The sequence below is a fragment of the Stegostoma tigrinum genome, chromosome 10 (genome assembly GCF_030684315.1).
Source record: "Stegostoma tigrinum isolate sSteTig4 chromosome 10, sSteTig4.hap1, whole genome shotgun sequence".
Taxonomy (NCBI): domain Eukaryota; kingdom Metazoa; phylum Chordata; class Chondrichthyes; order Orectolobiformes; family Stegostomatidae; genus Stegostoma; species Stegostoma tigrinum.
In genome coordinates this window covers 1,990,749-2,017,167 of record NC_081363.1, presented here as the reverse complement: position 1 = coordinate 2,017,167, position 26,419 = coordinate 1,990,749, and the positions used below count along the sequence as shown (strand labels likewise).

General features: G+C 47.1%; 1 protein-coding gene and 1 pseudogene across 1 annotated transcript in view; one reads left to right on the top strand and one right to left on the bottom strand.

The window, feature by feature from the left end:
• Window positions 1-22,329, bottom strand: part of tgfb3 (transforming growth factor, beta 3) — a 53,432-nt gene extending 31,103 nt beyond the window's left edge. Inside the window, exons 1-2 of the mRNA XM_048538571.2 lie at window positions 21,419-22,329; window positions 9,796-9,956 (exon numbers count right to left, since the gene is read on the bottom strand). Coding sequence (XP_048394528.1) covers window positions 9,796-9,956; window positions 21,419-21,764 — 507 coding nt within the window. The 5' untranslated portion in view covers window positions 21,765-22,329. The remainder of the gene's footprint in view (window positions 1-9,795; window positions 9,957-21,418) is intronic.
• Window positions 22,330-23,135: 806 nt separating this feature from the next.
• LOC132210086 (mitochondrial cardiolipin hydrolase-like) lies at window positions 23,136-24,480 on the top strand (annotated as a pseudogene).
• Window positions 24,481-26,419: the final 1,939 nt, after the last annotated feature.

Sequence of the window (26,419 nt, the reverse complement as noted above, 5' to 3'; positions counted from 1 at the left end):
GCTTGAGGAACACAGCAGGCCAGGGAGTTTCAGAGGAACAGGAAAGCTGATGTTTAGGGTGCCCCAAAACATCACCTTTTCCTGTTTCTCTGACGCTACCTGGCCTGCTGTGCTACTCCAGCTCCACACTGTGTTATCTCAGGACAGTAAGAACTTCTTTAAATATACAAAACAGAGCGAGTCCAAGACAATTCAGATTCCAAGGCTAGGGATATGAAAATGGGAACCAGGAAATGGCAGAGGAGTTGAATAACTACTTTACGTCAATTTTCACAGTAAAGGACATTAATAGCTCCAAAATTTACAAAATATTCAAGGGAAAAAGAAGGAAAGGAAATACAAACAATAGTTACCTCTAGAGAAAGAGTACTGCAAAAATAAATATGTCTAAACAAATGGACCTGATAGGATACATCCGAGAGTGTTAAAGGAGGAAGATACAGAGAAGTGGATACGTTGACAGTAATCTTCCAGGAATCTTAAGATTCTGAAAAGTCCCAGAGATTGGAGAAATGCCAATATAACATCTTTGCTTAAAAAGAGAAGGAAACAAAAAAAATACAGGTCTATAGGTCATTTCAATTATTGGGAAAATGTTCAAGTTTGTTATAAAGGTTGCAATAGCAGAGCAACTCTTAAATACACGATCATGAAGCAGAGTCAGCATGGCTTCATGAATAGGAAATCCTATCTGACACGTTCACTAAAATTCTTTTAGGAGTTAATAAGCAGATTAGATAATGGGAAAGCAGTGGATGTAATATATTTGGAATTTCAGAACATGTTTGAAAAGGTACCACATGTTAGACTACTCAGTAACATGTTGGAGGTAGGATATTAGCACAGATAGAGAATGAATTAATTAACAGAAGATCGAGAGTTGGGATAAGGTGGGACATTTTCAGAATAGCAGCCTGTAACTAGTGGAGTGCCACAAGGATCACAGAACATAGAACATAGAACAGTACAGCGCAGAACAGGCCCTTCGGCCCTCGATGTTGCGCCAACCTGTGAACTAATCTAAGCCCCTCCCCCTGCACTATCCCATCATTATCCACATGCTTATCCAAGGACTGTTTAAATGCCTCTAATGTGGCTGAGTTAACTACATTGGCAGGCAGGGTGTTCCATGCCCTTACCACTCTCTGAGTAAAGAACCTGCCTCTGATATCTGTCTTAAATCTATCACCCCTCAATTTGTAGCTATGCCCCCTCGTACAAGCTGATGTCATCATCCTCGGAAAAAGACTCTCACTGTCCACCCTATCTAATCCTCTGATCATCTTTTACGTCTCTATTAAATCCCCTCTTAGCCTCCTTCTCTCCAATGAGAACAGACCCAAGTGCCTCAGCCTTTCTTCATAGGGCCTACGCTCCAGACCCGGCAACATCCTGGTAAATCTCCTCTGCAAATTTTCCAATGCTTCCACATCCTTCCTGTAATGGGGCGATCAGAACTGTATGCAATATTCCAAGTGAGGCTGCACTAGCATTTTGTACAGTTGCAGCATGACATCACGGCTCCAGAACTCAATCCCTCTACCAATAAAACCTAACACACCGTAAGCCTTCTTAACAGCACTATCAACCTGGGTGGCAACTTTCAGGGATCTATGTACATGGACACCAAGATCCCTCTGCACATCCACACTACCAAGAATCTTTTGATTGACCTCGTATTCTGCCTTCCTATTATTCTTCCCAAAGTGAATCACCTCACATTTATCCGTATTAAACTCCATTTGCCACCTTCCGGCCCAATTCTGCAGTTTATCCAAGTCTCCCTGCAATCTGCAACATTCTTCCACACTGTCCACCACTCCACCGACTTTAGTGTCATCTGCAAACTTACTAACCCATCCACCTATGCCTGCGTCCAAGTCATTTATAAAAATGACAAACAGCAGTGGTCCCAAAACAGATCCTTGAGGCACACCACTAGTAACCGGACTCCAGGCTGAATATTTTCCATCAACCACCACTTGTTGCCTTCTTACAGAAAGCCAGTTTCTAATCCAAACTGCTAAATCTCCCTCAATCCCATGTCTCCATGTTTTCTCCAATAGCCTACCATGTGGAACCTTATCAAAGGCTTTACTGAAGTCCATGTACACCTCATCAACTGCCCAACCCTCATCCACATGCTTGGTCACCTTCCCAAAAAACTCAATGAGGTTTGTGACACACGACCTGCCCTTGACGAATCCATGTTGACTATCTCCAATCAAATTGCTGCTTGCTAGATGATCATAAATCCTATCTCTTATAATCCTTTCAAAAATTTTTCCTGCAACAGACATAAGGCTCACTGGTCTATAATTACCTGGGTCATCCCTACTGCCCTTCTTGAACAAGGGCACAACATTTGCAATCCTCCAGTCCTCTGGTACTAAACCTGTAGACAACGAGGACTCAAAGATCAAGGCCAAAGGCTCCACCACCTCCTCCTGAGCTTCCCAGAGAATCCTCGGAAAAATTCCATCCAGCCCAGGGGATTTATCTACCTTCACACCTTCTAGAATTGATAACATCTCCTCCTTACTAAGCTTAATCCTTTCAATTCTAGTAGCCCGTAACTCAGTCGTCTCCTCTACAATATTGTCCTGTTCCTCAGTGAAAACAGATGAGAAATAATCATTTAGCGCCTCTCCGATCTCCAAAGGGTCCACACACAACTTCCCACTTCTGTCTTTGACTGGCTTAAATCTATCACCCCTCAATTTGTAGCTATGCCCCCTTGTACAAGCTGAAGTCATCATCCTCGGCTGGGCCACAATTATTTACAATATATTAATGACTTGAATGAGAAAACTGAAGAAACCAAAAGAACTGCGGATGCTGTAAGTCAGGAACAAAAACAAAATTGCTGGAAAAGCTCAGCAAGTCTGGTAGCATCTGTGGAGAAGAAAACAGAGTTAACATTTCAGGTCTGGTGACTGAGGAAGGGTCACTCAACCTGAAACGTTAACTCTGTTTTCTCCTCCACAGACACTGTAAGACCTGCTGAGCTTTTCCAGCAACTTTGTTTTTGTTCCTGAAAAGTGAAGTCACTATTGTCAAGTTTGCAGATGATACAAAAATAGGTGACAAGTGGTGAGGATAACACAAGGGGTCTATGGAGGGATACAGATAGCTTAGGTGAGTCGGCAGAAAGCTGGCAGATGTGTAATATAATGTGGGGAAATGTGAGGCTATACAATTTGTCAGGAAGAATAGAGGAGCAGTATATTATAATGGGGAAAGAGTGCATAAAGTTATAGCACTGAGGGATTTGGGAATCGTCAACCATGAATCACAAAGAGCCAGCATCCAAATTCATTGGGTAACAAGAAACGCAAATGGAAAGCTTCTGAGGCTTTATAAAGATCTAGTTAGGCCCCATTTAGAATACTGTGTCCAATTTTGGGCCCCACACCTCAGGAAGGACATACTGGCGCTGGAGCGTGTTCAGTGGAGATTCACATGGATGATCTCTGGAATGGTAGGTTTAACATACGATGAACAGCTAAGGATCCTGGGATTGTACTCATTAGAGTTTAGAAGGTTGAGGGGAGATCTAATAGAAACTTACAAGATAATGTATGTCTTAGAAGGGATGGATGCTGGGAAGTTGTTTCCATGAGGTGGGGAGACGAGGACCCATGGGCACAGCCTTAAAATTAGAGGGGGTAAATTTAGAACGGAAATGAGGAGACATTTCTTCAGCCAGAGAGTGGTGGGCTTGTGGAATTCATTGCCACGGAGCACAGTGGAGGCCGGGACGTTAGATGCCTTCAAGGCAGAGATCGATAAATTCTTGATCTCACAGAGAGTGCAGGGAACTGGAGTTGAAATGCCCATCAGCCATGATTTAAATGGCGGAGTGGACTTGATGGGCCGAATGGCCTTACTTCCACTCCTACGTCTTATGGTCTGATGTTGGCTCTTATTGCAAAGGGAATGGAGTTTGAAAGTAGGAAGGTTTTGCTAAATCTGTCGAAGGTACTAGTCAAACCACAGCTAGAATACCAGTCGGGCAGTGGGTGTTGTCTTCAAGGATTTTGCTGAAGCGTTTGACAAGGTCCTCCATGGTAGGCAGGTCCAGAAGATTAAGTCACGTAGGATCCATGGAGAGCTGGTAAGGTGGATACAAAATTAGCTTCGTCCCAGGATGGAGGGGTATTTTTCTGATTGGAGGTCTGTGACCGGTAGTATTCCGTGAGGATCAATACTGGGACCTCTGCTGTTTGCAATATATATATAAATGATTTGCATGGAAATGTAGGCGGTCTAATTCGTAAGTTTTCAGAGTACACAAAAGTTGGTAGTGTTGTGGGTAATGAGGAAGGATTCACTAGGATACAGATAAGTTGTAAAATTGGGTGGAGATGGAGTTTAATCTGGACAAGTGTGAGGGTGATGTGTTTTGGGGACTCAAACGCAACAGGGAAGTATACAGTAAATGGCAGGACCCTGAGGAGCATGAATGTACAGAGGCATCTCGCAGTGCAAGTCCACAGCTTCCTGAAAGTACCGACACAAGTGGATAAAGTGATAAAGGAGGCATATGGCATGCTTGCCTTCATTGGTCAGGGCACTGGGTATAAAATCTGGCAAGTCATGTTACAGCTGGATAAAACCTTAGGTGAGCCACGTTGGGTACAGTTCTGGTCACCACACGACATGAAGGATGTGGAGGCTTTGGAAAGGGTGCAAAAGAGGTTTACCAGGATGTTAGAGAATAACAAGGAGAAGAGCTGGATGAACACAGCAGGCCAAGCAGCATCACAAGAGCAGGAAAGCTGACGTTTCGGGCTTAGACCTTCTTCAGAAATGGGGAAGGGGAAGGGTTTTCTGAAATAAATAGGAAGAGAGGAGGAGGCAGATAGAAGATGGACAGAGGAGAAGATAGGTGGAGAGGAGACAGAACGGTCAAAGAGGCGGGGGTGGAACCAGTGAAGGTGAGTGTAGGTGGGGAGTTAGGGAGGGTATGGGTCAGTCCAGGGAGGACGGACAGGTCAAGGCGGGGGTGGGGGGGTTGTTGGGATGAGGTTAGTAGGTAGGAAATGGAGGTGCGGCTTGAGGTGGGAGGAGGGGATAGGTGAGACGAACAGATCAGGGAGGAGGGAATGAGCTTAGTTGGTTTTGAGATGCAGTGGGAGAGGGGATGAACTGGGTTGGTTTTGGGATGCAGTGGGGGGAATGGGAAGATTTTGAAGCTGGTGAAGTCCACATTGATACCATTGGGCTGCAGGGTTCCCAAGCGGAATATGAGTTGCTGTTCCTGCAACCTTCGGGTGGCATCATTGTGGCAGTGCAGGAGGCCCATGATGGACATGTCATCTAGAGAATGGGAGGGGGAGTGGAAATGGTTTGCGACTGGGAGGTGCAGTTGTTTACTGCGAACCAAGCGGAGGTGTTCTCCAAAGCGGTCTCCAAGCCTCTGCTTGGTTTCCCCAATGTAGAGGAAGCCACACCGGGTACAGTGGATGCAGTATACCACATTGGCAGATGTGCAGGTGAACCTCTGCTTAATGTGGAATGTCATCTTGGGGCCTGGGATAGGGGTGAGGGAGGAGGTGTGGGGGCAAGTGTAGCATTTCCTGCTGTTGCAGGGATAAGAGGCAACTTCCACCAAAGCCGACGCAGCTCCGCCCACTACCGCCGACGTCGTTCCATCCACGGCCAACCACAGCCAGCAGCTCCAGAGGAGACAGCAGCACCCAGCCCTTTTCTTCACCATCCCCCCAGACCTCCCCCTGACTGAGGGAGAACGGTCAATCCTCAGTAAAGGGCTCACCTTTGTCCCCCTCCATCCACACGTCAACGAATACCGGTCACATCTGGTCATTGAGCAGTTTTTCCACCATCTCCACCTCCATGCTTACTTCTTCAACTGTGAGCCTAACCCTCAGGTGACCTCCAATCTCAACGTTCCCAAACCCCAAACCGCCCACTTCTATCTCCTTCCCAAAATCCACAAACGTGCCTGCCCTGGTCGGCCCATTGTCTCTGTCTGCTCCTGCTCCACTGAACTTATCTCCACCTATCATGACTCCATTTTCTCCCCCTTGGTCCAGGAACTACCTACCTCTGTCCATGATGTCACCCACGCCCTCCACCTCCTCCAGAACTTCTAATTCCCTGGTCCCCAACACCTCATTTTCACCATGGACGTCCAGTCCCTATACACCTGCATTCCCCATGCAGATGGCCTCAAGACCCTCCGCTTCCTCCTGTCCCCCAGGCTCGACCAGTCCCCCTCCACCGACACCCTCATCCACTTAGCCGAACTCGTCCTCACCCTCAACAACTTCTCTTTCGATTCCTCCTACTTCCTACAGACTAAGTGGGTGGCCATGGGCACCCGCATGGGCCCAAGCTATGCCTGCCTCTTTGTAGGTTACGTGGAACAGTCCCTCTTCCGTACTTACACAGGCCCCAAACCCCACCTCTTCCTCCGTTACATTGATGACTGTATCGGCACCACCTCGTGCTCCCACGAGGAACTCGAACAGTTCATCCACTTAACCAACACCTTCCACCCCAACCTCAAGATCACCTGGACCATCTCTAACACCTCTCTCTCCTTCCTGGGCCTCTCTGTTTCCATCTTGGGCAACCACATAGGAACCGATATCCATTTCAAGCCCACCAAGACCCACAGCTAGCTAGAATACACCATCCCCTATTCCCAATCTGTTCGCCTCTGCCACATCTGCTCCCAGGATAAAGCATTCCTCTCCCGCACATCTCAGATGTCCTCATTTATCAAGGACAGCAATCTCCCCCCACCTCAGTGGTCGAGAACGCCCTTGACTGTGTCTCCCGCATTTCCCACAACTCATCCCTCACACCCTGTCCCCTTAATAACAACCAAAACAGAATCCCCCTCATCCTCACGTACCACCCCACCAACCTCGCATCCAATGTATCATCCTCCGACACTTCCGCCATTTGCAATCCGACCCCACCACCAAAGACATTTTTCCCTTCCCACCTTTGTCTGCTTTCCGGAGAGACCACTCTCTCCGTGACTCCCTTGTCCGCTCCACACTCCCCTCCAGCCCCACCAAACCTGGCATTTTCCCCTGCAACCGCAGGAAATGCTACACTTGCCCCCACACCTCCTCCCTCACCCCCATCCCAGGACCCAAGGAGACTTTCCACATCAAGCAGATGTTCACCTGCACATCTGCCAATGTGGTATACTGCATCCGCTGTTCCCGCTGTGGCTTCCTCTACATTGGGGAAACCAAGCGGAGGCTTGGGGACCGCTTTGCAGAACACCTCCGCTCAGTTCACAACAAACAACTGCACCTCCCAGTCGCAAACCATTTCCACTCCCCCTCCCATTTCTTAGATGACATGTCCATCATGGGCCTCCTGCAGTGCCACAATGATGCCACCCGAAGGTTGCAGGAACAGCAACTCATATTCCGCTTGGGAACCCTGCAGCCCAATGGTATCAATGTGGACTTCACCAGCTTCAAAATCTCCCTTCCCCCCACTGCATCCCAAAACCAGCCCAGCTCGTTCCCACCTCCTTAATCTGTCCTTCTTCCCACCTATCCCCTCCTCCCACCTCAAGCTGCACCCCCATTTCCTACCTATTACCCTCATCCTGCACCCTTGAAATGTCCATCCTCCCTGGACTGACCTATCTTCTCCATAACTCCCACCTATATTCATCTCTACTGGCTCCACCCTCCCTCTTTAACTTGACTGTCTCCTCTCCAGCTATCTTCTCCTCTGTCTGTTTCTGTCCGCCTCCCCCTCTCTACCTATTTATTTCAGAGCACCCTTCCCCTCCCCCATTTCCGAAGAAGCACCTAGGCCCAAAACATCAGCCTTCCTGCTCCTGTGATGCTGCTTGGCCTGCTGTGTTCATCCAGCTCCACACCTTGTTATCTCCGATTCTACAGCATCTGCAGTTCCTACTACCCCTTACCAGAATGTTGCCTGTTTTGGAGGGTGTTAGCTATAAGGAGAGGTTAGACAAACTTGGACTGTTTGTGCTGGAGCATCAGAGGATGAAGGGCGACCTTATAGAAGTATATAAAATTATGAGCGGCATGGATAGGATGGACAGTCAGATTCTTTTCTCCAGGGTAGAAATTTCAAATACTAGGGGGACATAGATTTAAAATAAAAGGGGGAAAATTTAAAGGAGATGCGCAATGCAAGTTATTTACACAGAGAGTAGCCATGTGTCTGGGACATGCTGCCTGGGGAAGGTGGAGAAGCAGATACAATAGCAATGTTTCAGAGACATTCAGACAAATACATGGACAGGCAGGGAATAGGGGGATAGGGACCATGTGCAGGCAGATGAGATTTGTTTAGAATGGCATCGTGGTTGGCAGACAGGATGGACCAAAGGGCCTTTTTTGTACTGTACTGTTTTATGTTCTTGTGTTCTACTTTTTATGAATTGAACCAGCTGCTTAAGTAGGATATAAACCAATGACCCCGGGTCAAGCTCATGGATTACTAAACTAGGCACCATCTTAGCACCAACCCTACCATATTTTCCCTTTTAGAGAAGAAAACCTGCCATCCTTACCTGGTCTGGCCTTCAAGTGACTCCAGACCCACAGCAACATGACTGGCTCTTAACTGCCCTCTGAAATGGCCTGAGCCTGGTCAGCCATTAAACGGATGGCCAATAAATCCTGGCCTTGCTCCAAAATCCCAATCCCAATAACACACAAAGAGATCATTCCTTACCCCGATGTCAAACAAATTAGAATCATAGGATTTTATAGTACAGAAAGCAGTCATGTGGCCATTCATCTTTGTACTGGCTCTGGAAAGGCTGGAGAGTGAGATGAGCTGGACAGCTCTATCTCCGCAGCTCTCTAAGTTCATCATTTGTAAGTTAGCCCCAAATATTTTCCCTCTTCTCAAAAGTATGAGTGAGCAGAAATGTGGAGATGATGTTTCAGCCAGACAGTGAAAGATGGGTCTGAGAGATGCTGATAGATTTTGGGATGATTGACTGTGTGGACCCTCATCATTGACAGTCCACTTATTCAGACAGTTAACCTCATGCATTTTCTGTATTCTCACTGGTTATTATTCATTACCTGGGAAGGTGGTGAAGGGTGCTGTGTTTGAACACCTGTTAACGCTGAGATAAAATCGGAAATGTTGGGCCACTGCAGCTGGAAATGACATGGGACTGGAGTGCCAGTGAGGCCAAATTTCCATCACTTGGTAAAAAAAAGATTTTTTCACAATAATCCCAGACGTTCATTACCATTTTTACTGATAATTGCAAAACTTTTACACTCAATAAAATTTCAAAACCTGCCAGTGTTTTCTGACTCATATGAGCACAACAAAACCAACAAATGTTTATGATGCAAATAACATCTCAGGATATGTGTGCATTAGCCAATACAACACTGAGGCTATAGATCAGCTAGAGGCTAGAACAGAGCTTCTGGACACAGGGTTGTGGGCTGGAATGACCAAAGCACACACCATTACAGAATGGTAAGGAAAATGGGGTAAATACTTGAAGCAGAAGAATATACAATATAATGTGCTGAATGGACTGCTTTGGGACTGTAAATGCTGCTGGGTGTTTTTCTGACAGGCTAAAAGTTGAGTTATCCCAATTTCCTTATAATCCTGATGAAAGGAGGAAGGGATAACATTCGAAATGTCCTGCTGCTGGGCACTAACTGATGACCTCTGCTTGATAAGGAGAGAAACAGGCCAGAAGTGAGGCCCTCACATCTGAATATCTTCATCATGGAAAATATGATGCATTAACTGAGGAATAATGCCCATGGTGTGCGTCCCTACCTGATACACTTCAATCCTCTGCTCATTCCGTTTGGCGCTGGTGTTTGGAACACGGAGAGCTCGGAATTCTGCCCGGAATAGGTTGGAAACATTCTTCTCCATGGAGGACACATTGAATCGGAAAACCTTCGATGTGATCCCACGGCATGAACTGACGTCATCTGAAAAACCAAACCATCACTTTAGTGTCATCGTGGCTGCGTCCTCAAGCCAGGTACAGTCACAACAATTGTACAGAGCAGAAACAAACTGGTCTGAGTTCGTGAATGCTCTGCAATCAACGGTGTTTATATATAAAATAACATATACTGTAATAATGTGAATAGCAAGAGAGTGAATTGCTTACTGGCGTTTCATTTGAAGGGTTATAATTGGCAAAAGAAAAGGCAGGATGTGGGGCAGAGATAGAAAGTTGAAAGTCTGGGCAGGAAGTGCCTAGTAGTGTCCCATCAGGATCTGTGTTACAGCCTCAACTACACACTGACACAGAATCATAGAATCCCTACAGTGTGGAAACAGGCCATTCGGCCCAACAAGTCTACAAGACATCCCACAAGCCAATAACCCACCTAATCTACACATCCCTGAACACTAGGAGCTATTTCACATGGCCTACCCACCTAGCCTGCACATCTCTGGACTGTGGGAGGAAACCCACGCAGGCGCGGGGAGAATGTGCAAACTCCACACAGACAGTCACCTGAGGGTGGAACTGAACCTGGGACCCTGGCACCATGAGGCAGCGCAGCTAACCCCTGAGCCAACAACAACTAGGATGATAAGATGGAAAGTCACGTTTACAAGTGTGTTGATGACACAAAAATGGGGGTCATTGTAAGCAATAGGAACAGAAGCATTGGGGGTACTGAGAGAGTCAATTAATTGACAAAACTTGAAATGGATTTCAGTGTCAGTGAATGTGAGCGCATCCAGGCTGTACTTAAAAGGGATGAAATCAGACGTGTTGTAAAAGGTGAGAAACTACAAACAGTAGAAATGACTTTCACATTCTGGTGCAAAGCTTAATAAATTTCATGAACAGGTACAGAACAATCTTTCTATCACCAGGACAAGGAGAGCAGAGTTATGCTACAGCTGTACAAGACCATGGCCAGACCACCCCGGAGGCACTATCAGTAGTTCTGGGCACCACACCTTCAAAAGGAATCAGTGAATCACAGACTTTTATGTAGAATATATCAAATGAGGACATTCAGCCAGTTTCATCTGTGCTAGATCTTTGAAGGGTAATTTACTTCATGTCATCCTTTCCTCCTTGTAGGCCAGTTAGCTTAATGGCTGTTATTAGGTAAATGTGAAGAATCTATTATGATGTAATAAAAGAGCATTTAGAAATACATAATACGATCAAGCAGAGTCAGTGTGGTTTCATGAAGGAGGAGAAATCAGGCCTGATAGATAAAGGGGAGGCACAGGATGTGATATATTTTGATTTTCAGAAGGTGTTTGATAAGTTCCTACATATTAAGTCAGGAGCCAGGGCATTGGAGGTTGTAAATTAGCATGGATAGAAGATTGACTAAGAAATAGAAGGCAGAGAATTGGTTTAAGGGGAACAGAATGGTAATCTGCAACAAGTGGAGGGCCATAGGGATCAGTGCGGTGCCACAGTTAATTACAATATTATGCATAACTTGGATGAGGAAAATGAATGTATTTTCTCTAGGTTTCTGGATTATACAAAAATAGACGGGAAGGCAAGTGGTGAGGATGACACAAAGAGCCTACAGGGAATTATGGGAAGATTACGCCTGTGGATGAAATCTTGGTAAATGAAATATAACCTGAGAAGATGTGAGGTTATGTACATTGGCTGCAACAATAAAGGAACTGAGCATTACTTAAATGGGAAAAGACTGCGGAAAGCTACAGCACAGAGGGATTTGGGAATCCTCATCCATGAATCATAAAAATAGCATCCAAATTCTGTGGGTAATAGGGAAGGCAAAGGGAATGAGTAGAAAAATAGGGAGGATTTACTAAAACTATAAAAGACGCTTAACAGACCACAGCTGGAATATATGAGCAGTTTTGGGGCCCTTAACTAAGGAAAGATAGACTGGCATTGGAGGCAGTCCAGAGAAGGTTCACTCAGCTGATCTCAGATATGAGGAGAGGTGGAGTAGATTGGGCCTGTATTTTGCTGGAGTTCAGAAGAGACAATCTTACTTTAACTTACAAGGTTCTGAGGGGACCATTAGGCCGTGAGAAATAGGAACAGGAGGGCGTTTGGTTGCTTGAGGCAGCTCTGCCATGCCACAGGATCATGGCTGATCTGACATTCCTTGCATCCATTTTCTTGCCTTTACCCATCAACCTTGGCTTCCGACTGACCAAGGATTTGTCTATCGCAGCTTTAAATATAAACTGGTCTCCTTTTCTGAGGAAGGATGCTCTTGCTCTTGAGGGACTGCAGCAAAGGTTTACCAGGCTGATTCTGGGATGGCAGGTCTGATGTATGAGGAGAGATTGACAGGTTAGGATTGTGTTCGCTGGAGTTCAGATGAATGAGAGGTGTCTCATAGAGACTTTAAAAATTCTAACAGGACTGGACAGTGTAGATGCAGGGAGGATGTTCCCGATGGTGGGTGTGTCCAGAAACAGGAGTCAGAGTCTGATGATTCGGGGTAGACCATTCAGGACAGAGATGACGAGACATTTCTTCACCCAAAGAGTGGTGAGCCTGTGGAATTCATTACCACAGGAAGTAGTTGATGCCAAAACATTGAATGTATTCAAGAGATTCAAGGACTAATGTTGTTTACGGAAGGAAACTGGAATCCTTACCTGGTCTGGCCTACACATGACTCCAGTCCCACAGCAATGTGGTTAACTCTTGACTGGGCAATTAGGGATGGGCAATAAATCCTATCTAGCCAGCGACACCTTCATCCTATTAATGAATAAAATAAAGGCGACTAGATATAGTACTTAGGGCAAATGGGATCAAAGGTTAGGGGGAGAAAGCAGGATTGGACTATTGAGTTTGACAATCAGTCATGATCGTGAAGAATGGCAGAGCAGTCTTGAAGGGCCAAATGGCCTCCTCCTGCTTCTATCTTCTATGTTTCTATGTACAAGGGCTCTGCCCCCACTGTTCTCTGTGGCAAGGAGTTTCAAAGACACATAACCCTCTAAGAGAAGAAATTCCTCCTCATTTCAGTATTAAATTGGTGCCCCTTTATTCTGAGAATATGCCTTTGGTCCTAGACTCTTCCATGAGGGGAAACATCCTCTCAGTATTTGCCCTGTCAAGCCCCTTAAGAATCCAGTATGTTCCAATGAGATCACCTCTCATTCTTCTAAACTCCAGTGAGTAGAATCCAAACTTGTTTAGCCTTTTCTCATAAGGCAATCTTTTTGTATCAGCGGTCATCTTAATGAATCTTCTTTGAACTGCCTCCAATGGGAGGTTCTTTACGCAGAGGGTGGTGGGTGCCTGAAATGCGTTGCCAGCGGAGGTGGTAGACGCAGACACGTTAGTGTCTTTTCAGATGTATCTGGACAGGTACATGGATGGGCAGGAAGCAAAGGGATACAGACCCTTAGAAAATAGACAGGTTTAGACAGAGGTAATGGGAACTGCAGATGCTGGAGATTCCAAGATAATAAAATGTGAGGCTGGATGAACACAGCAGGCCAAGCAGCATCTCAGGAGCACAAAAGCTGACGTTTCGGGCCTAGACCCTTCATCAGAGAGGGGGATGGGGGGAGGGAACTGGAATAAATAGGGAGAGAGGGGGAGGCGGACCGAAGATGGAGAGTAAAGAAGATAGGTGGAGAGGGTGTAGGTGGGGAGGTAGGGAGGGGATAGGTCAGTCCAGGGAAGACGGACAGGTCAAGGAGGTGGGATGAGGTTAGTAGGTAGCTGGGGGTGCGGCTTGGGGTGGGAGGAAGGGATGGGTGAGAGGAAGAACCGGTTAGGGAGGCAGAGACAGGTTGGACTGGTTTTGGGATGCAGTGGGTGGGGGGGAAGAGCTGGGCTGGTTGTGTGGTGCAGTGGGGGGAGGGGATGAACTGGGCTGGTTTACGGATGCAGTGGGGGAAGGGGAGATTTTGAAACTGGTGAAGTCCACATTGATACCATATGGCTGCAGGGTTCCCAGGCGGAATATGAGTTGCTGTTCCTGCAATTGGTGCAGGCTTGGAGGGCCGAAGGGCCTGTTCCTGTGCTGTAATTTTCTTTGTTCTTTGTTCTTAAATAAGGGGACCAAAACTGTTCACAATACTCCAGATGTGATCTCACCAGCACCTTGTACAGGTGCAGTAAGGCTTCCCTACGCCTGTACTCCAAACCACTTGAAATACATTCCATTAGCTTTCCTGTTTCGTGAACCTGTTCCCCATGTCCCTTTGTGATGCAAATTTTGCTCCATTCACAATTCCTCCAATACTGAAGCAGTCCATGTTCAAATGCAGCAAAAACTGGGCAATATCCAGGCTTGGGCTGTCAAAGGGTAAGTAACATTTGCACCACAGAAATGCCAGGCTATGACCATCACCAATAAGAGACAATCTAACAGCTAACCTTGACATTCAGCGGTGTTACCATCACTGGATTCCCCAACATTAACAGCCTAGGGGGTTACTATTGAGGAGAAACTCATGAACACAGTGGCTACAAGAGCGGGTCAGAGGCTAGGAATACTGCAGCAAGTAACTCACTTCCTAACTTCCTAAAGCCTGCCCACTATCCACAAGGCACAAGTCAGGAATGTTGCCTGGGCAGATAGAACTCGAACGACACTCAACAAGCTTGACACCATGTAGGACAAAGCAGCATGCTTGATTGGCATTACATCCACAAACATCTATTCTTTCCACTTATTAGTAGTGTGTATCATCCACAAGATGTACTGCAGAAATCCACCGAAGACCCTCACACAGCACCTTCCAAACCCAAGACCATTTCCACTTGTAAGGATAAGGAGTGCAGATACATGGGAACACCACCCCCTGCAAGATCTCCTCTGAGCCACTCACCATCCTGACTTGGAAATATATCACTGTTGTGGGGTCAAATGCTTGAAATTCCTTCCCTAAGGGCATTATGGGTCAACCTGTGGCACATGGATTGCTGCTCCTCAAAGACATTTAGAGATGGCAATAAATGCTGACTAAGCTCACATCTAAGTGAGTTTTTAAAAAAGCAGACTCGATGGGCTGAATGGCCTGATTCTGCTGCTATGACTCTTGGTGTTGTAGCCGTGCAATGTTTTCTCCCGTTCAGATAATGATCCAAATCTCTTTGGAAGCTAAGGCTGTTGCCAGCACATTTCAGACCGAAACAACTCACTGCCTTCTCCTTGTCCCGCCTCCTGCTTCTTTTACGAATTATCACAAATTAGGGTCCTCTGGCTTGAAATCCTTGCGCCAACAGGAGCAGTTTCTCCCTCTCTATCTTGTCCAGACCCTTCAGCATCTTAAACACCTTGATCAAATCTCCCCTCAATCTATTCTCCAAGGGAAACAGTCTCAACTTTTCCAAACTTCCAAGGTAACTGACCTCAGTAGCAGTGCAGAGTAGATGGAATGGAATAATATGTGGCACTCAAGAGTTGAATTCAAAGGAGTGATTACATAATGCAGGAAGATATTGGCTGGTATTGAAGGGGTTTATGGGATTTTGTCAAAATTTTCAAAAGCACAAAATTGCTTCATCAGGTCAGTGTTAGTGTTAGACTCAGGGTCAGGGTCAGACTATGGTTAGGCTCTAGCGTCAGGGGTTTACATTTTATTTAGCTATTATATAAAATTAACTTAAGTAACCTATTATCTTAAATAGACAGAGCTGTGATGATCAGCCACATAGAGCACACAAATAATAGTTTTACTTAACTCATGGGTTGTATCAGTCACTAGCCATCATTTTATGCCTGTCCTTATTTGCCCTTGAGAGGGCAGTGGTGAGCTGCCTTCTTGAACCACTGTGGGTGACCCACAATGCCACTAGAGAGGGAATTCCAGGATTTTGACCCAGTGACAGTGAAGGGACGGCGATGTATTTCCAAGCCAGGATGGGGAGTAGCTTGGACAGGATCTTGGAGGTGATGGTGTTCCCATGTATCTGCTGCCCTTGTCCTTCTAGATGTAGGTGATTGTGGGTTTGGAAGGTGCTGTCTGAGGATCTTTGGTGAATTTCTGCAGAGCATCTTGTAGATGGTACACACTGCTGCGACTGAGCGTCAGTGGTGGGGGGAGTGGGATGTTTGTGGATGTGGTGCCAATCAAGCGGCTGCTTTGTCCTGGATGGTGTCGAGCTTCTGAAGTGTTGTTGGGGCTGCACCCATCCAGGCAAGTGGGGAGTATTCCATCACACTTCTGACTTGTGCCCTGTGAATAGTGGACAGGGTTTGGGAAGTCAGGAGGTGAGTTACTCACTGCAGTATTCCTAGCCTCTGATCTGCTTTTGAAGCCACTGTATTTATATGGTTAGTTCAGTTCATTTTCTAGTCAATAGTAACTTCCATAATGTTGACAGATGGGGATTCAATGATGATAACACCACTGTCATTGGGTGGTCATTAGATTATTTCTTGCTAAAGACGGCCATTGCCTGGCATTTGTGCGGCATAATTGTTACTTGCCACTTTCCAGTCCAAGCCTGGATATCATCCAGATCTTGTTGCATGTGAAGATGGGCTCCTTCAGTACCTGAGGAGTCATGAATGGTGCTGAACATTGTGCAAACATCAACGAACATCCCCACTTCTGACCTTATGATGGAGAGAAGGTCATTGATGAAGCAGCTGAAGATGCTTGTGTTAAGGACATTTTCTGACAAGGATCTCTAATCCTGAATCCTCTAAACTCACTTCTACCAACGATCAATTGGTCTATGCTGATTGCAATGTTCAGGAAGGGAACTGACCAGTATTAACAAAGAGAATGTGCGATATCTGAACTTGAGTTATAAAAACTGACTGCCTTCTGCAGGCACTTTCTGAATTTCCTTCAGTCCACACCATACCGACCTCCTATTGAAGAATTCTGGTCCAATGACAGATCTCAACTCAAAGCAATGATAACAGTCTAACTGAACATAGAACATAAAACATTATAGCTCAGTGCAGGCCCTTCAGCCCATGATGTTTTGCTGACCTATCATCCTACTAAGATTAATCTGCCCTGCTTACCTTACATTTTATTATCCTCCATGTGCCTCTCCAAGAATCACTTAAAAGTTTCCAAAGTATCTGACTCCACTCCCACTGGCAGCAGCACATTCCACACTCTGCGTAAGGAACCTACCTCTGACATCATCCCTATGCCTTCCTCCAATCATCTTATTATTATGTCCCCCTCGTAATAGAGATTTCCGCCCTGGGAAAAAGTCCCTGACTATCCACTCTATCTGTGCCTCTCATCATCTTGTACACATCTATCAAGTCACCTCTCATCCTTCTTCGCTCCAATGAAAAAAGCCCTAGCTTCATCAATTTTTCTTCATAAGACCTGCCCTCCAGTCCAGGCAGCATTCTGGTAAATCTCCTCAGCAGTCTCTCTAAAGCTTCCACATCTTTCCTATAATGAGGTGACCAGAACTGAACACAATATTCCAAGTGTGGCCTAACCAGAGTTTTATAGAGCTGCAGCATAACCTCGCAGATCTTAGACTTAATTCCCCTGCCAATGAAAACCAACACACCATACACCTTCTTTACAACCCTATCAACTAGGGTAGCAACTTGGAAGGATCTATGGATGTGGACCCCAAGATCCCTCTGTTCCTCCACACTGCTGAGAATCCTGCCACTACCCTGTATTCTGCATTCAAATTCGACCTTCCAAAATGAATCACTTCACACTTTTCCAGGTTGAATTCCATCTGCCACTACTTTGCCCAGCTCTGCATCCTGTCAATGTCCCGTTGCAACCTACAACAGCCCTCCACGCTATGCACAACTCCACCAACCTTTGTGTCACCTGCAAACGTACAAACCCACCTTCCCACTTCCTCATCCAAGTCATTTATAAAGATCACAAAGTGCAGAGGTCCCAGAACAGATCCCTGAGGAACACCACCGATCACCAAGCTCCAGGCTAAATACTTTCCAACTACTACCACCCTCTGACTTCTGTTGGACAGCCAGTTTTGTGCCCAGACAGCCACATTTCCCTGAATCCCATGCCTCCTTACTTTGTGAATGAACCTACCATGTGGAACCTTATCAAATGCCTCACTAAAATCCATATATACCACATCCACTGCTCTAACTTCATTGATGTGTTCTGTAACATCCTCAAAGAATTCAATAAGGCTTGTGAGGCATGACCTGCCCCTCACAAAGCCATACTGACTATTTCTAATCAAACTCTGCTTTTCCAAATAATCATAAATACTATCTCTCAGAATCCTCTCCAATAATTTTCCCACCACAGAAGTAAGACTGGCTGGTCTGTAATTCGCAGGATTATCCCTAATCCCTTTATTGAGCAAGGGAATGACATGTGTCACCCTCCAGTCATCTGGTACTAGTCCAGTGGGCAGTGAGGATGCAAAAGGTGCAGCAACTGCTCCCAATGATCATCCCTAACTCAGTGCCGTGCTGGAGTCTCACATTGTCCAGGATCAGGAGCCTTACTCAGTATTGTAGTAACCAATTGACACTTTAACAGAAGCACAGCCCCTCTCCCTCAGTCCATTGAAGATACAACATTCCCTAGGGGAAGTGACATTGCTAGAGCACGGAGCTGAACGTGATCCTCCTCTTACCTCCTGTTACTGTTAATAGCCCAGGTTATTACAGGGAGAATTTCTGTCACTGTTAAGTTTCAACATTGAAACTGCCCCTGATTCTCCCCCGACCAGAAGACCCCTACAAACAGCCAAAATCAACTGCACGTTTATGCTCGGGATATGGCTGGCATTGATAATTCAGGAGCTCTGTCTGCCCAAACATAGAGCAGACCTGGGTCAGTGATAAGGGAGGTAGCACAATCAGCAACCTGTGAAAAATATTGCTCAAGAATTCAGCAAAGTGTATTGAGTTTTCAATTGGACAGGCTGCTGTCTACTGTGTCACTGCTCTTGGATGTTTGATGGTGCTGAATCAGGAGCTCCCCGGTCAGGGAGGGGCCTTGTGAAGACAGTTATGCAAGTGTCAATGTTCACATTCTTGCGTGCAGGTTCTCGGGGCCAGGGTTTCCTGTGAAGCGCCTGGCGCCTCGATAATCTAGAGTTTGGCAGGAGAAAGGCCACATCTTATTTGTAAATAGGACGAAGCAGCAAAGCGGTCCAGGGACATTCGGCTCCGTCTGATGGCAGTCTGCTCCCTCTGCTGGCTGCTAGGTTCCTCTGCAGAGGAGTCAGTCCTCAGGGTAGTCAGGGCCTCAGCATTAAAACTGTCACAGAGGGGCAGTGACAGGAAGTGTGGCAGTCAGTCTGTATAAACTGGGCTTGGGGTTAGTGTCTCCAGGAATATGAAGAGCTCTAGCTGAGACCCCACTTACAAAAAGCTCACACCTGGAATACACACTGCACTAAATTAACAAAACATTATGGTATTTTAGTTCTGAGGAAGGGTCACCGGACCCGAAACGTTAACTCTGTTTCTTAATTCACAGATGCTGCCAGACCTGCTGAGCTTTTCCAGCAACTTTGTTTATTGTTTCTGATTTACAGCATCCAGAGTTCTTTTGGGTTTTATATGGTATTTCAGCAGATCATTAGACACAAAACCTGAGAAATCTGACCAAGGCCTAATACGGGATCCTCACTAAGAACTACACATCTTACCATTGTCATTTATACTTAGCTCCATGCTACAGTTGACCTGGAACTTTTTGATGGGGACAGTGTGGAGAGAGCCCTTCTCTCTATCTAACCCTGTGGTGAGAGTCTTTACTGAGGGAACAATGTAGAGAGAGCTTTACTCTGTATCTAAGCTTGTGCTGTCCCTGTCCTGGGAGTGTTTGATGGGGGGACAGTGTAGAGAGAGCTTTACTCTGTATCTAAGCTTGTGCTGTCCCTGTCCTAGGAGTGTTTGATGGGGGACAGTGTAGAGGGAGCTTTACTCTGTATCTAACCCTGTGCTGTCCCTGTCCTGAGAGTGTTTGATGGGGGACAGTGTAGAGAGAGCTTTACTTTGTATCTAACCCTGTGCTGTCCCTGTCCTGGGAGTGTTTGATGGGGGTCAGTGTAGAGAGAGCTTTACTCTGTATCTAAGCTTGTGCTGTCCCTGTCCTAGGAGTGTTTGATGGGGGGACAGTGTAGAGAGAGCTTTACTCTGTATCTAAGCTTGTGCCGTCCCTGTCCTGGGAGTGTTTGATGGGCGGACAGTGTAGAGAGAGCTTTACTCTGTATCTAAGCTTGTGCTGTCCCTGTCCTAGGAGTGTTTGATGGGGGGACAGTGTAGAGGAAGCTTTACTCTGTATATAACCCCGTGCTGTCCCTGTCCTGGGAGTGTTTGATGGGGAATCATGGGTGGTACTCTCCTATTCAATGTGAAGTTGGATATTTTCGTTAATGATTTCAGGCAGAGCTGAGTATTAATGCTGGCTGAACTCCAGTGATCTGAATGGCTTTGTATATTAAACAATTCCCGTGTACCTATGTCAGTACTGCTGGATGTTACTAGGATAACATCTGGAAAATGATGGGATAGTGTAGGGGGAGGGGCTTAGATTAGTTCACAGGTTGGGACAACATCGAGGGCCGAAGAGCCTGTTCTGCTCTGTATTGTTCTATGTTCTATAACCGTGGACACATGGCCAGTATTTGACTGTGCTGACATATCACTGTTTATCCCATCATTTCAAGTTTGGAATGTGGGAGCTTGCTGTGCACATCTCTGCTTCTGCCCCTTCTACGATCCAACAGTGACTACACTCTAAAGGCACCTAATTGGTTACAAAGACTTTTGAGATGACTGGGGGTGGGGAAAAGCATTCTATAAATACATGATCTTTCTGTGGACCCACTGAATGAACTTGGTTAACGTGATGCATTGAGTAAAGGGCCTAGATGATTTGGTTGTTTGCAGCTTATTGGCTCAGTATTGCTGTGGTGCCCCTGCTCGCGCTGAACTCTCCCCAGCTCACTCTCTTTGTATGACAGGACCTGAAGTTTTGATACAGGCCTTTCCCTGGCACCAGGAATGCTGGGAGTGCCTGGCCACCATAACGCCCAATACAGCCCAGTGAGATTGACCAACTGTCTGAGGGGTTGAGGGCAGGGTGACCAAGGCAGAGAGGAGTGGGGAGGGCGACAGGGAATGTGAGGGGAGCTGCCTGAGGGGCCAGTGACTTTGATATGTGGTGTGGGGCTGAGGGCAGGGTGACCAAGATGGAGAGGATGGGAGGGGGAGAGCAGGGAGTGTGAAGTGACTGAGTTGATATACCTGTTACTAGATTGGTGGGGGGGGGGGAAACAATTGCAGCAAGAACCTCGCACCTGCCAAGGGTGCAATGAAACCCCTCCCTCCCTTGAGGGGCAGCCTGAGGTGCTGCTGAGTCCAGGGGATGGGTCCTATGACATTCCTAGGAGCTCAGTTACAGTTTGGGCTATGATAAGCTGAGTGAGTGTTCCAGTTTGGGTTGGGGTCTGTACTCATTGGGGGACGGGGGGGGGGTGGCTTTTTTTCCTGGCTCACACACTTACTGTCCACAGCAGGGCCCTGGATCATATCAAACTTGTACAGTTCCTTTGCATAGTACTCGAAGTCGGTGTTGTGGGTGACACAGCCTTGCTGCCTGTCCCTGGCCAGCTCCTGCAGTAACTCCCGGGTGCTATTATACATGGCCAGCACTTGGGGTGGTACCTCTGCTGGACTCGGATCCTCCGGGGGACTGGTCAGTCTCAGTTTACTGAGAATCTGGCCCCTGATCGCCTCCACCCGCTTCCGCTTGATGTGCTCAGTGTCCAGCGTAGTGCACGTAGACAGTGCCCCAGTCATCACCGCCAGGTCCAGGGCGCTCAGAAGCAGCACGAATCGCCGTACACACATACTGCCGCTTCAGGCCTGCAGCCCCGGGGCTGGGGGGAAAATCTCTCTCTGCTGCAGCTCCGGGGACGTTCGGTCTCTGCTCCAGGAATACACTCTTTCCAGCCTGGGGGTACTCTGTATCTGCTCCGGGAACACTCTGCTACAGCTCCGGGGACGTTCAGTCTCTGCTCCAGGAATACACTCTTTCCAGCCTGGGGGTACTCTGTATCTGCTCCGGGAACACTCTGCTACAGCTCCGGGAACACACTTCTCCAGCTGCGGGGATCCACTGCTCCGGGCACACTGTGTCTCTGCTCCATAAACGCGTTCCAAACCCGGCTCCTAAACTTCCCAGATGTTCCGCTCTTTCCCAGTGTGGATCCACTCCTTTCCGCCTCCCTCTCTGTCTCTTTGTTTGGGGAGGGGGGATTCTGGAAACCTCCTGGGTGTTTATACACCCCTTTCCCTGTGAGATCACCTGGCAGCTTCCCCCCTCACACATACACATGCATACACTGTCTACCTCTCAGTCCGACTCCTCTCCCACTCTCTCCTCTCCCCTTCTGGGTTTTATAGCCAGGCTCGAGTGACGTTCTGGGCGGGTTGGCTCATTCAGCTCAATCCCGGCTCAAAGCGCCATCTTTAAACAGGATGATCAGGAAAAGAGAGACACAGAGACAGGGTGCAGAGAGAGAGAAAAAAAACACAGGATGGAGAGACCAGAAAGAGAGAGAGAGAGAGAGAGAGAGATTGGACAAAAAAAGACAGGTTACAGAAAGAATGAAACAGCGGTGCATCAAACCCCAAACAACTGCAAATGCTGGAAATCAGAAACAAAGTTGCTGGGAAAGCTCAGGAGGTGAGGCAGCAATGGGAGGGATGGTGGGGGGTAATATTCTGCCTGTGAGCTGGAGTGAGTTCTCACAGAACTCTCTGCCACTCACCTGATTAAATTGGCATCTCGCCCCCACAGTGCTGCTCTCATGCTATCCAGCACCATCTGAGGAAGGTGGCTCTGGCTACAGAGTGCAGTGAAGGTTTCACTGAGGAAGGGTCACTGGACCCAAAACGTTTACTCTTGATTTTTTTCTTCACAGATGCTGCCAGACCTGCTGAGATTTTCCGTCAACTTCTGTTTTTGTTCCTGATTTACAGCATCCACAGTTCTTTTAGTTTTTATGCAGTGAGAGTTTACCGAGGCTGATGTGTACATAGTACAGCATGATAAGATTGCTACCATGTTGTGTCTGAGCTGTACTGTAGGCTCCTTCCCCAACCCTGACAGATCCAAGCATACAAATCTCACCTGAGGAAACAGAGGAAAATAGGTGCAGGATTAGGCTATTCGGCCCTTCAAGCCTGCACCACCATTCAATACGATCTTGGCTGACAATGCAAGCACAGTATCCCATTCCCACCCTCTCCCCAAACCCCTTGATCCACTGAGCCACAAGGGCCACATCCAGCTTCCTCTTGAATATATCTAATGAACTGGCCCCAACAGCTTCCTGTGGGAGAGAATCCCACAGATTCACAACTCTCTGAGTGAAGAAATTCTTCCTCATGTCAGTCCTGAGGCATGTTGTTTGCTGCACCACCATAGTGCCCCTGGGTGAAAGACAGGCAGCGCTGTCCCAACACTCCGCTTCAGGCAGGCATTTATCAAATGGTTGTATGAGCTAGTTCTTGTCTCTCAGTAACCCTTCTTGTGAGGCCTCTGGACCTTTAAATCAAGCAGAAAGATGAGGTTTCTCAAAGATATGGGCATCGTTGCACCTCCCAGGGTTCGTGGAGCAGATATCTAAGATATGGTGCCACTGATCACACATCAGTTGCAAACGGATGGAATGGAATCCTCACCTTCTGATATGGTGCTCTCAGTACAGGATGTGCGCTGTCGGTCACACCTGGCACTGAGGGGAAAAACCAGCTACTTTGGCTAAGCCTAGTGCCTGGGCCTCATCACTGGGAGATGAGATGAGGTGGTTTGACCTGGCTCAAAGTGCATCAGTAACAGCATTGACATGTTTGTGGTGGAGGTCTGAGAGAACCACACAGGTGCTCCTTGGAAGCAGGCCATTGTATCAAACCTTGGTGCTGCCATCCACTGGTGACCAGTCACACCTTCAGATCATTGGCATCAACTGAGAACCGCAGGAAGACTCTGTGCATAGGCAGACTGTTAGCTGAAGCAGGCACCACGATCTTATTGGTTGTATCAAGCTGGCAAGACTCACTGACAATGGTCGGCCTTTCTGTAGCAGTCAAAAGACTCTACGATCTAATCCATTACCTCAACGCAGTTTGGCGAACAGCAGTCACAGATACTGTTCTTCCCGACACCGGTGACATGTGTGCGTGTGATCATTGTAACTGTGGTGTGTCACACTGGGAGATGTTCAGCAGCTGTTGGCATTGCATGGTCACTGGGTGGTGGGTATGGGTCTATCACTGACTTGGACTACATGGCACTATCCATCTCATGGGCTGATAGCTCAGGAGAGCGGGTACAGAAGTCTGACATGATCAGGATGCCACCTACATGCACCACAAATTTGCTCTACTTGCTGTATTGATCCTCATAACTGGATCTTTGAACTGCAGTGTCCAAGGCATTTTTGGAAATAAAGAAACAGTAATCATAATTAAAAACAGTGATATTGTGAAGGCACTTGTTGAAGAATTTGGATGATTTTAGAATGATCCAGCAAGGATTAGTTTTTCTCCTAAAAGATGAATAAGAACCCCCAACAGGTTTTGAACCAGTATGGAAGTATTAAAAAATAATAATCAAGATGTGTCAAAATGTAGGTTGGATAACTGACATTTGGTTTTGAAACTGTTTTTCTGTGAATCACTTACATTTGACTGAAAGGTGAATGACTGAGGTTGTATTTAAAGAAGGAAAAGAAAACAGGGCAGGAGAGGAGGCTCAGTGGTTAGAACAGCTGTGTCACAGTGCCAGGGACCTAGGTTTAATTCCACTTTTGGGTGACTTGTCTGTGTAAGTTTATACATTCTTCCCATATCCGTGTGGGTTTCCTCTCACAGTACAAAGATGTGCAGTTGGGTGGATTGGCCATTGGAAATGCAGGGTTACAGAGATGGGGTAGGGGGGTGAGCCTGGGTGAGATCCTGTTCGGAGGGGCAGTGTCGACTAGATGAGCCAAATGGTCCGCTTCCACACTGTAGAGATTCTATGATCGTTCAGTGACAGTGTCCCGGGCATCGTCAGTCTGTATCCCCACTGCACCTTCATCATTTGGAGAAAATGACATCAAGGGCCATAAATACTGGTCCTCCTGAGGGGACTGTCAGCTGTGACCTCTTTACTTTGAGCCTGTCCTGTCTGTTGGAGGTTGCTGCCCCTGGGATTACTGCCACATCTGTTCCTTTTCCATTTCTCTATACCTTTGCAGCATCGCAGCAACAGTGACGAGAACCCCTGGTGTAGTTGGATTCATCAGGCACAGTTCTAATGACCCTCCACGGGGAATATCACAAATTAAAGCAGGTTCTTAATGCTATGACCAATCAGCATTGACATCATTAACATGTGACAGTTTAGTGCAGTTCTTCTGGCAGTGAGATACTGAGCACTCTAACGAAGATGACAAGGAATACTTTGAGATAGCAAAGTGTGGAGCTGGATGAACACAACAGGCCAAACAGCATCTCAGGAGCACAAAAGCTGACGTTTCAGGCCTAGACCCTTCATCAGAGAGGGGGATGGGGAGAGAGTTCTGAAATAAATAGGGAGAGAGGAGGAGGCGGACTGAAGATGGATAGAGGAGAAGATAGGTGGAGAGGAGACTATAGGTGGGGAGGTAGGGAGGGGATAGGTCAGTCCGGGGAGGACGGACAGGTCGGGGTGGGGGGGGGGGGAATGAGGTTAGTAGGTAGGAAATGGAGGTATGGCTTGAGGTGGGAGGAGGGGATAGGTGAGAGGGAGAACAGGTCAGGGAGGTGGGGACGAGCTAGACTGGTTTGGGATGCAGTGGGGGGAGGGGAGATTTTGAAGCTGGTGAAGTCCACATTGATACCATTGGGCTGCAGGGTTCCCAAGCGGAATATGAGTTGCTGAGAGGATGTCTCTCCCACTGCAACTCTCTTGTCAACAGCAACTCATATTCCACTTGGGAACCCTGCAGCCCAATGGTATCAATGTGGATTTCACCAGCTTCAAAATTTCCTCTCCCCCCACTGCATCCCAAAACCAGCCCAGCTCGTCCCCCGCTCCCTAACCTGTTCTTTCTCTCACCCATCCCTTCCTCCCACCTCAAGCTGCACCTCCATTTCCTACCCACTAACCTCATCCCGCCCCCTTGACCTGTCCGTCCTCCCCGGACTGACCTATCCCCTCCCTACCTCCCCAACTATACTCTCCTCTCCACCTATCTTCTCCTCTATCCATCTTCAGTCCGCCTCCCCCTCTCCCCCTATTTATTTCAGAATCCTCTCCCCATCCCCCTCTCTGATGATGGGTCTAGGCCCGAAACGTCAGCTTTTGTGCTCCTAAGATGCTGCTTGGCCTGCTGTGTTCATCCAGCTCCACACTTTGTTATCTTGGATTCTCCGGCATCTGCAGTTCCTATTATCTCTGAAGGAATACTTTGACATGGACCTTCATCATAGGAGAGCTTATTGCAATGTATGCAGCACAAGCCATATTCTGT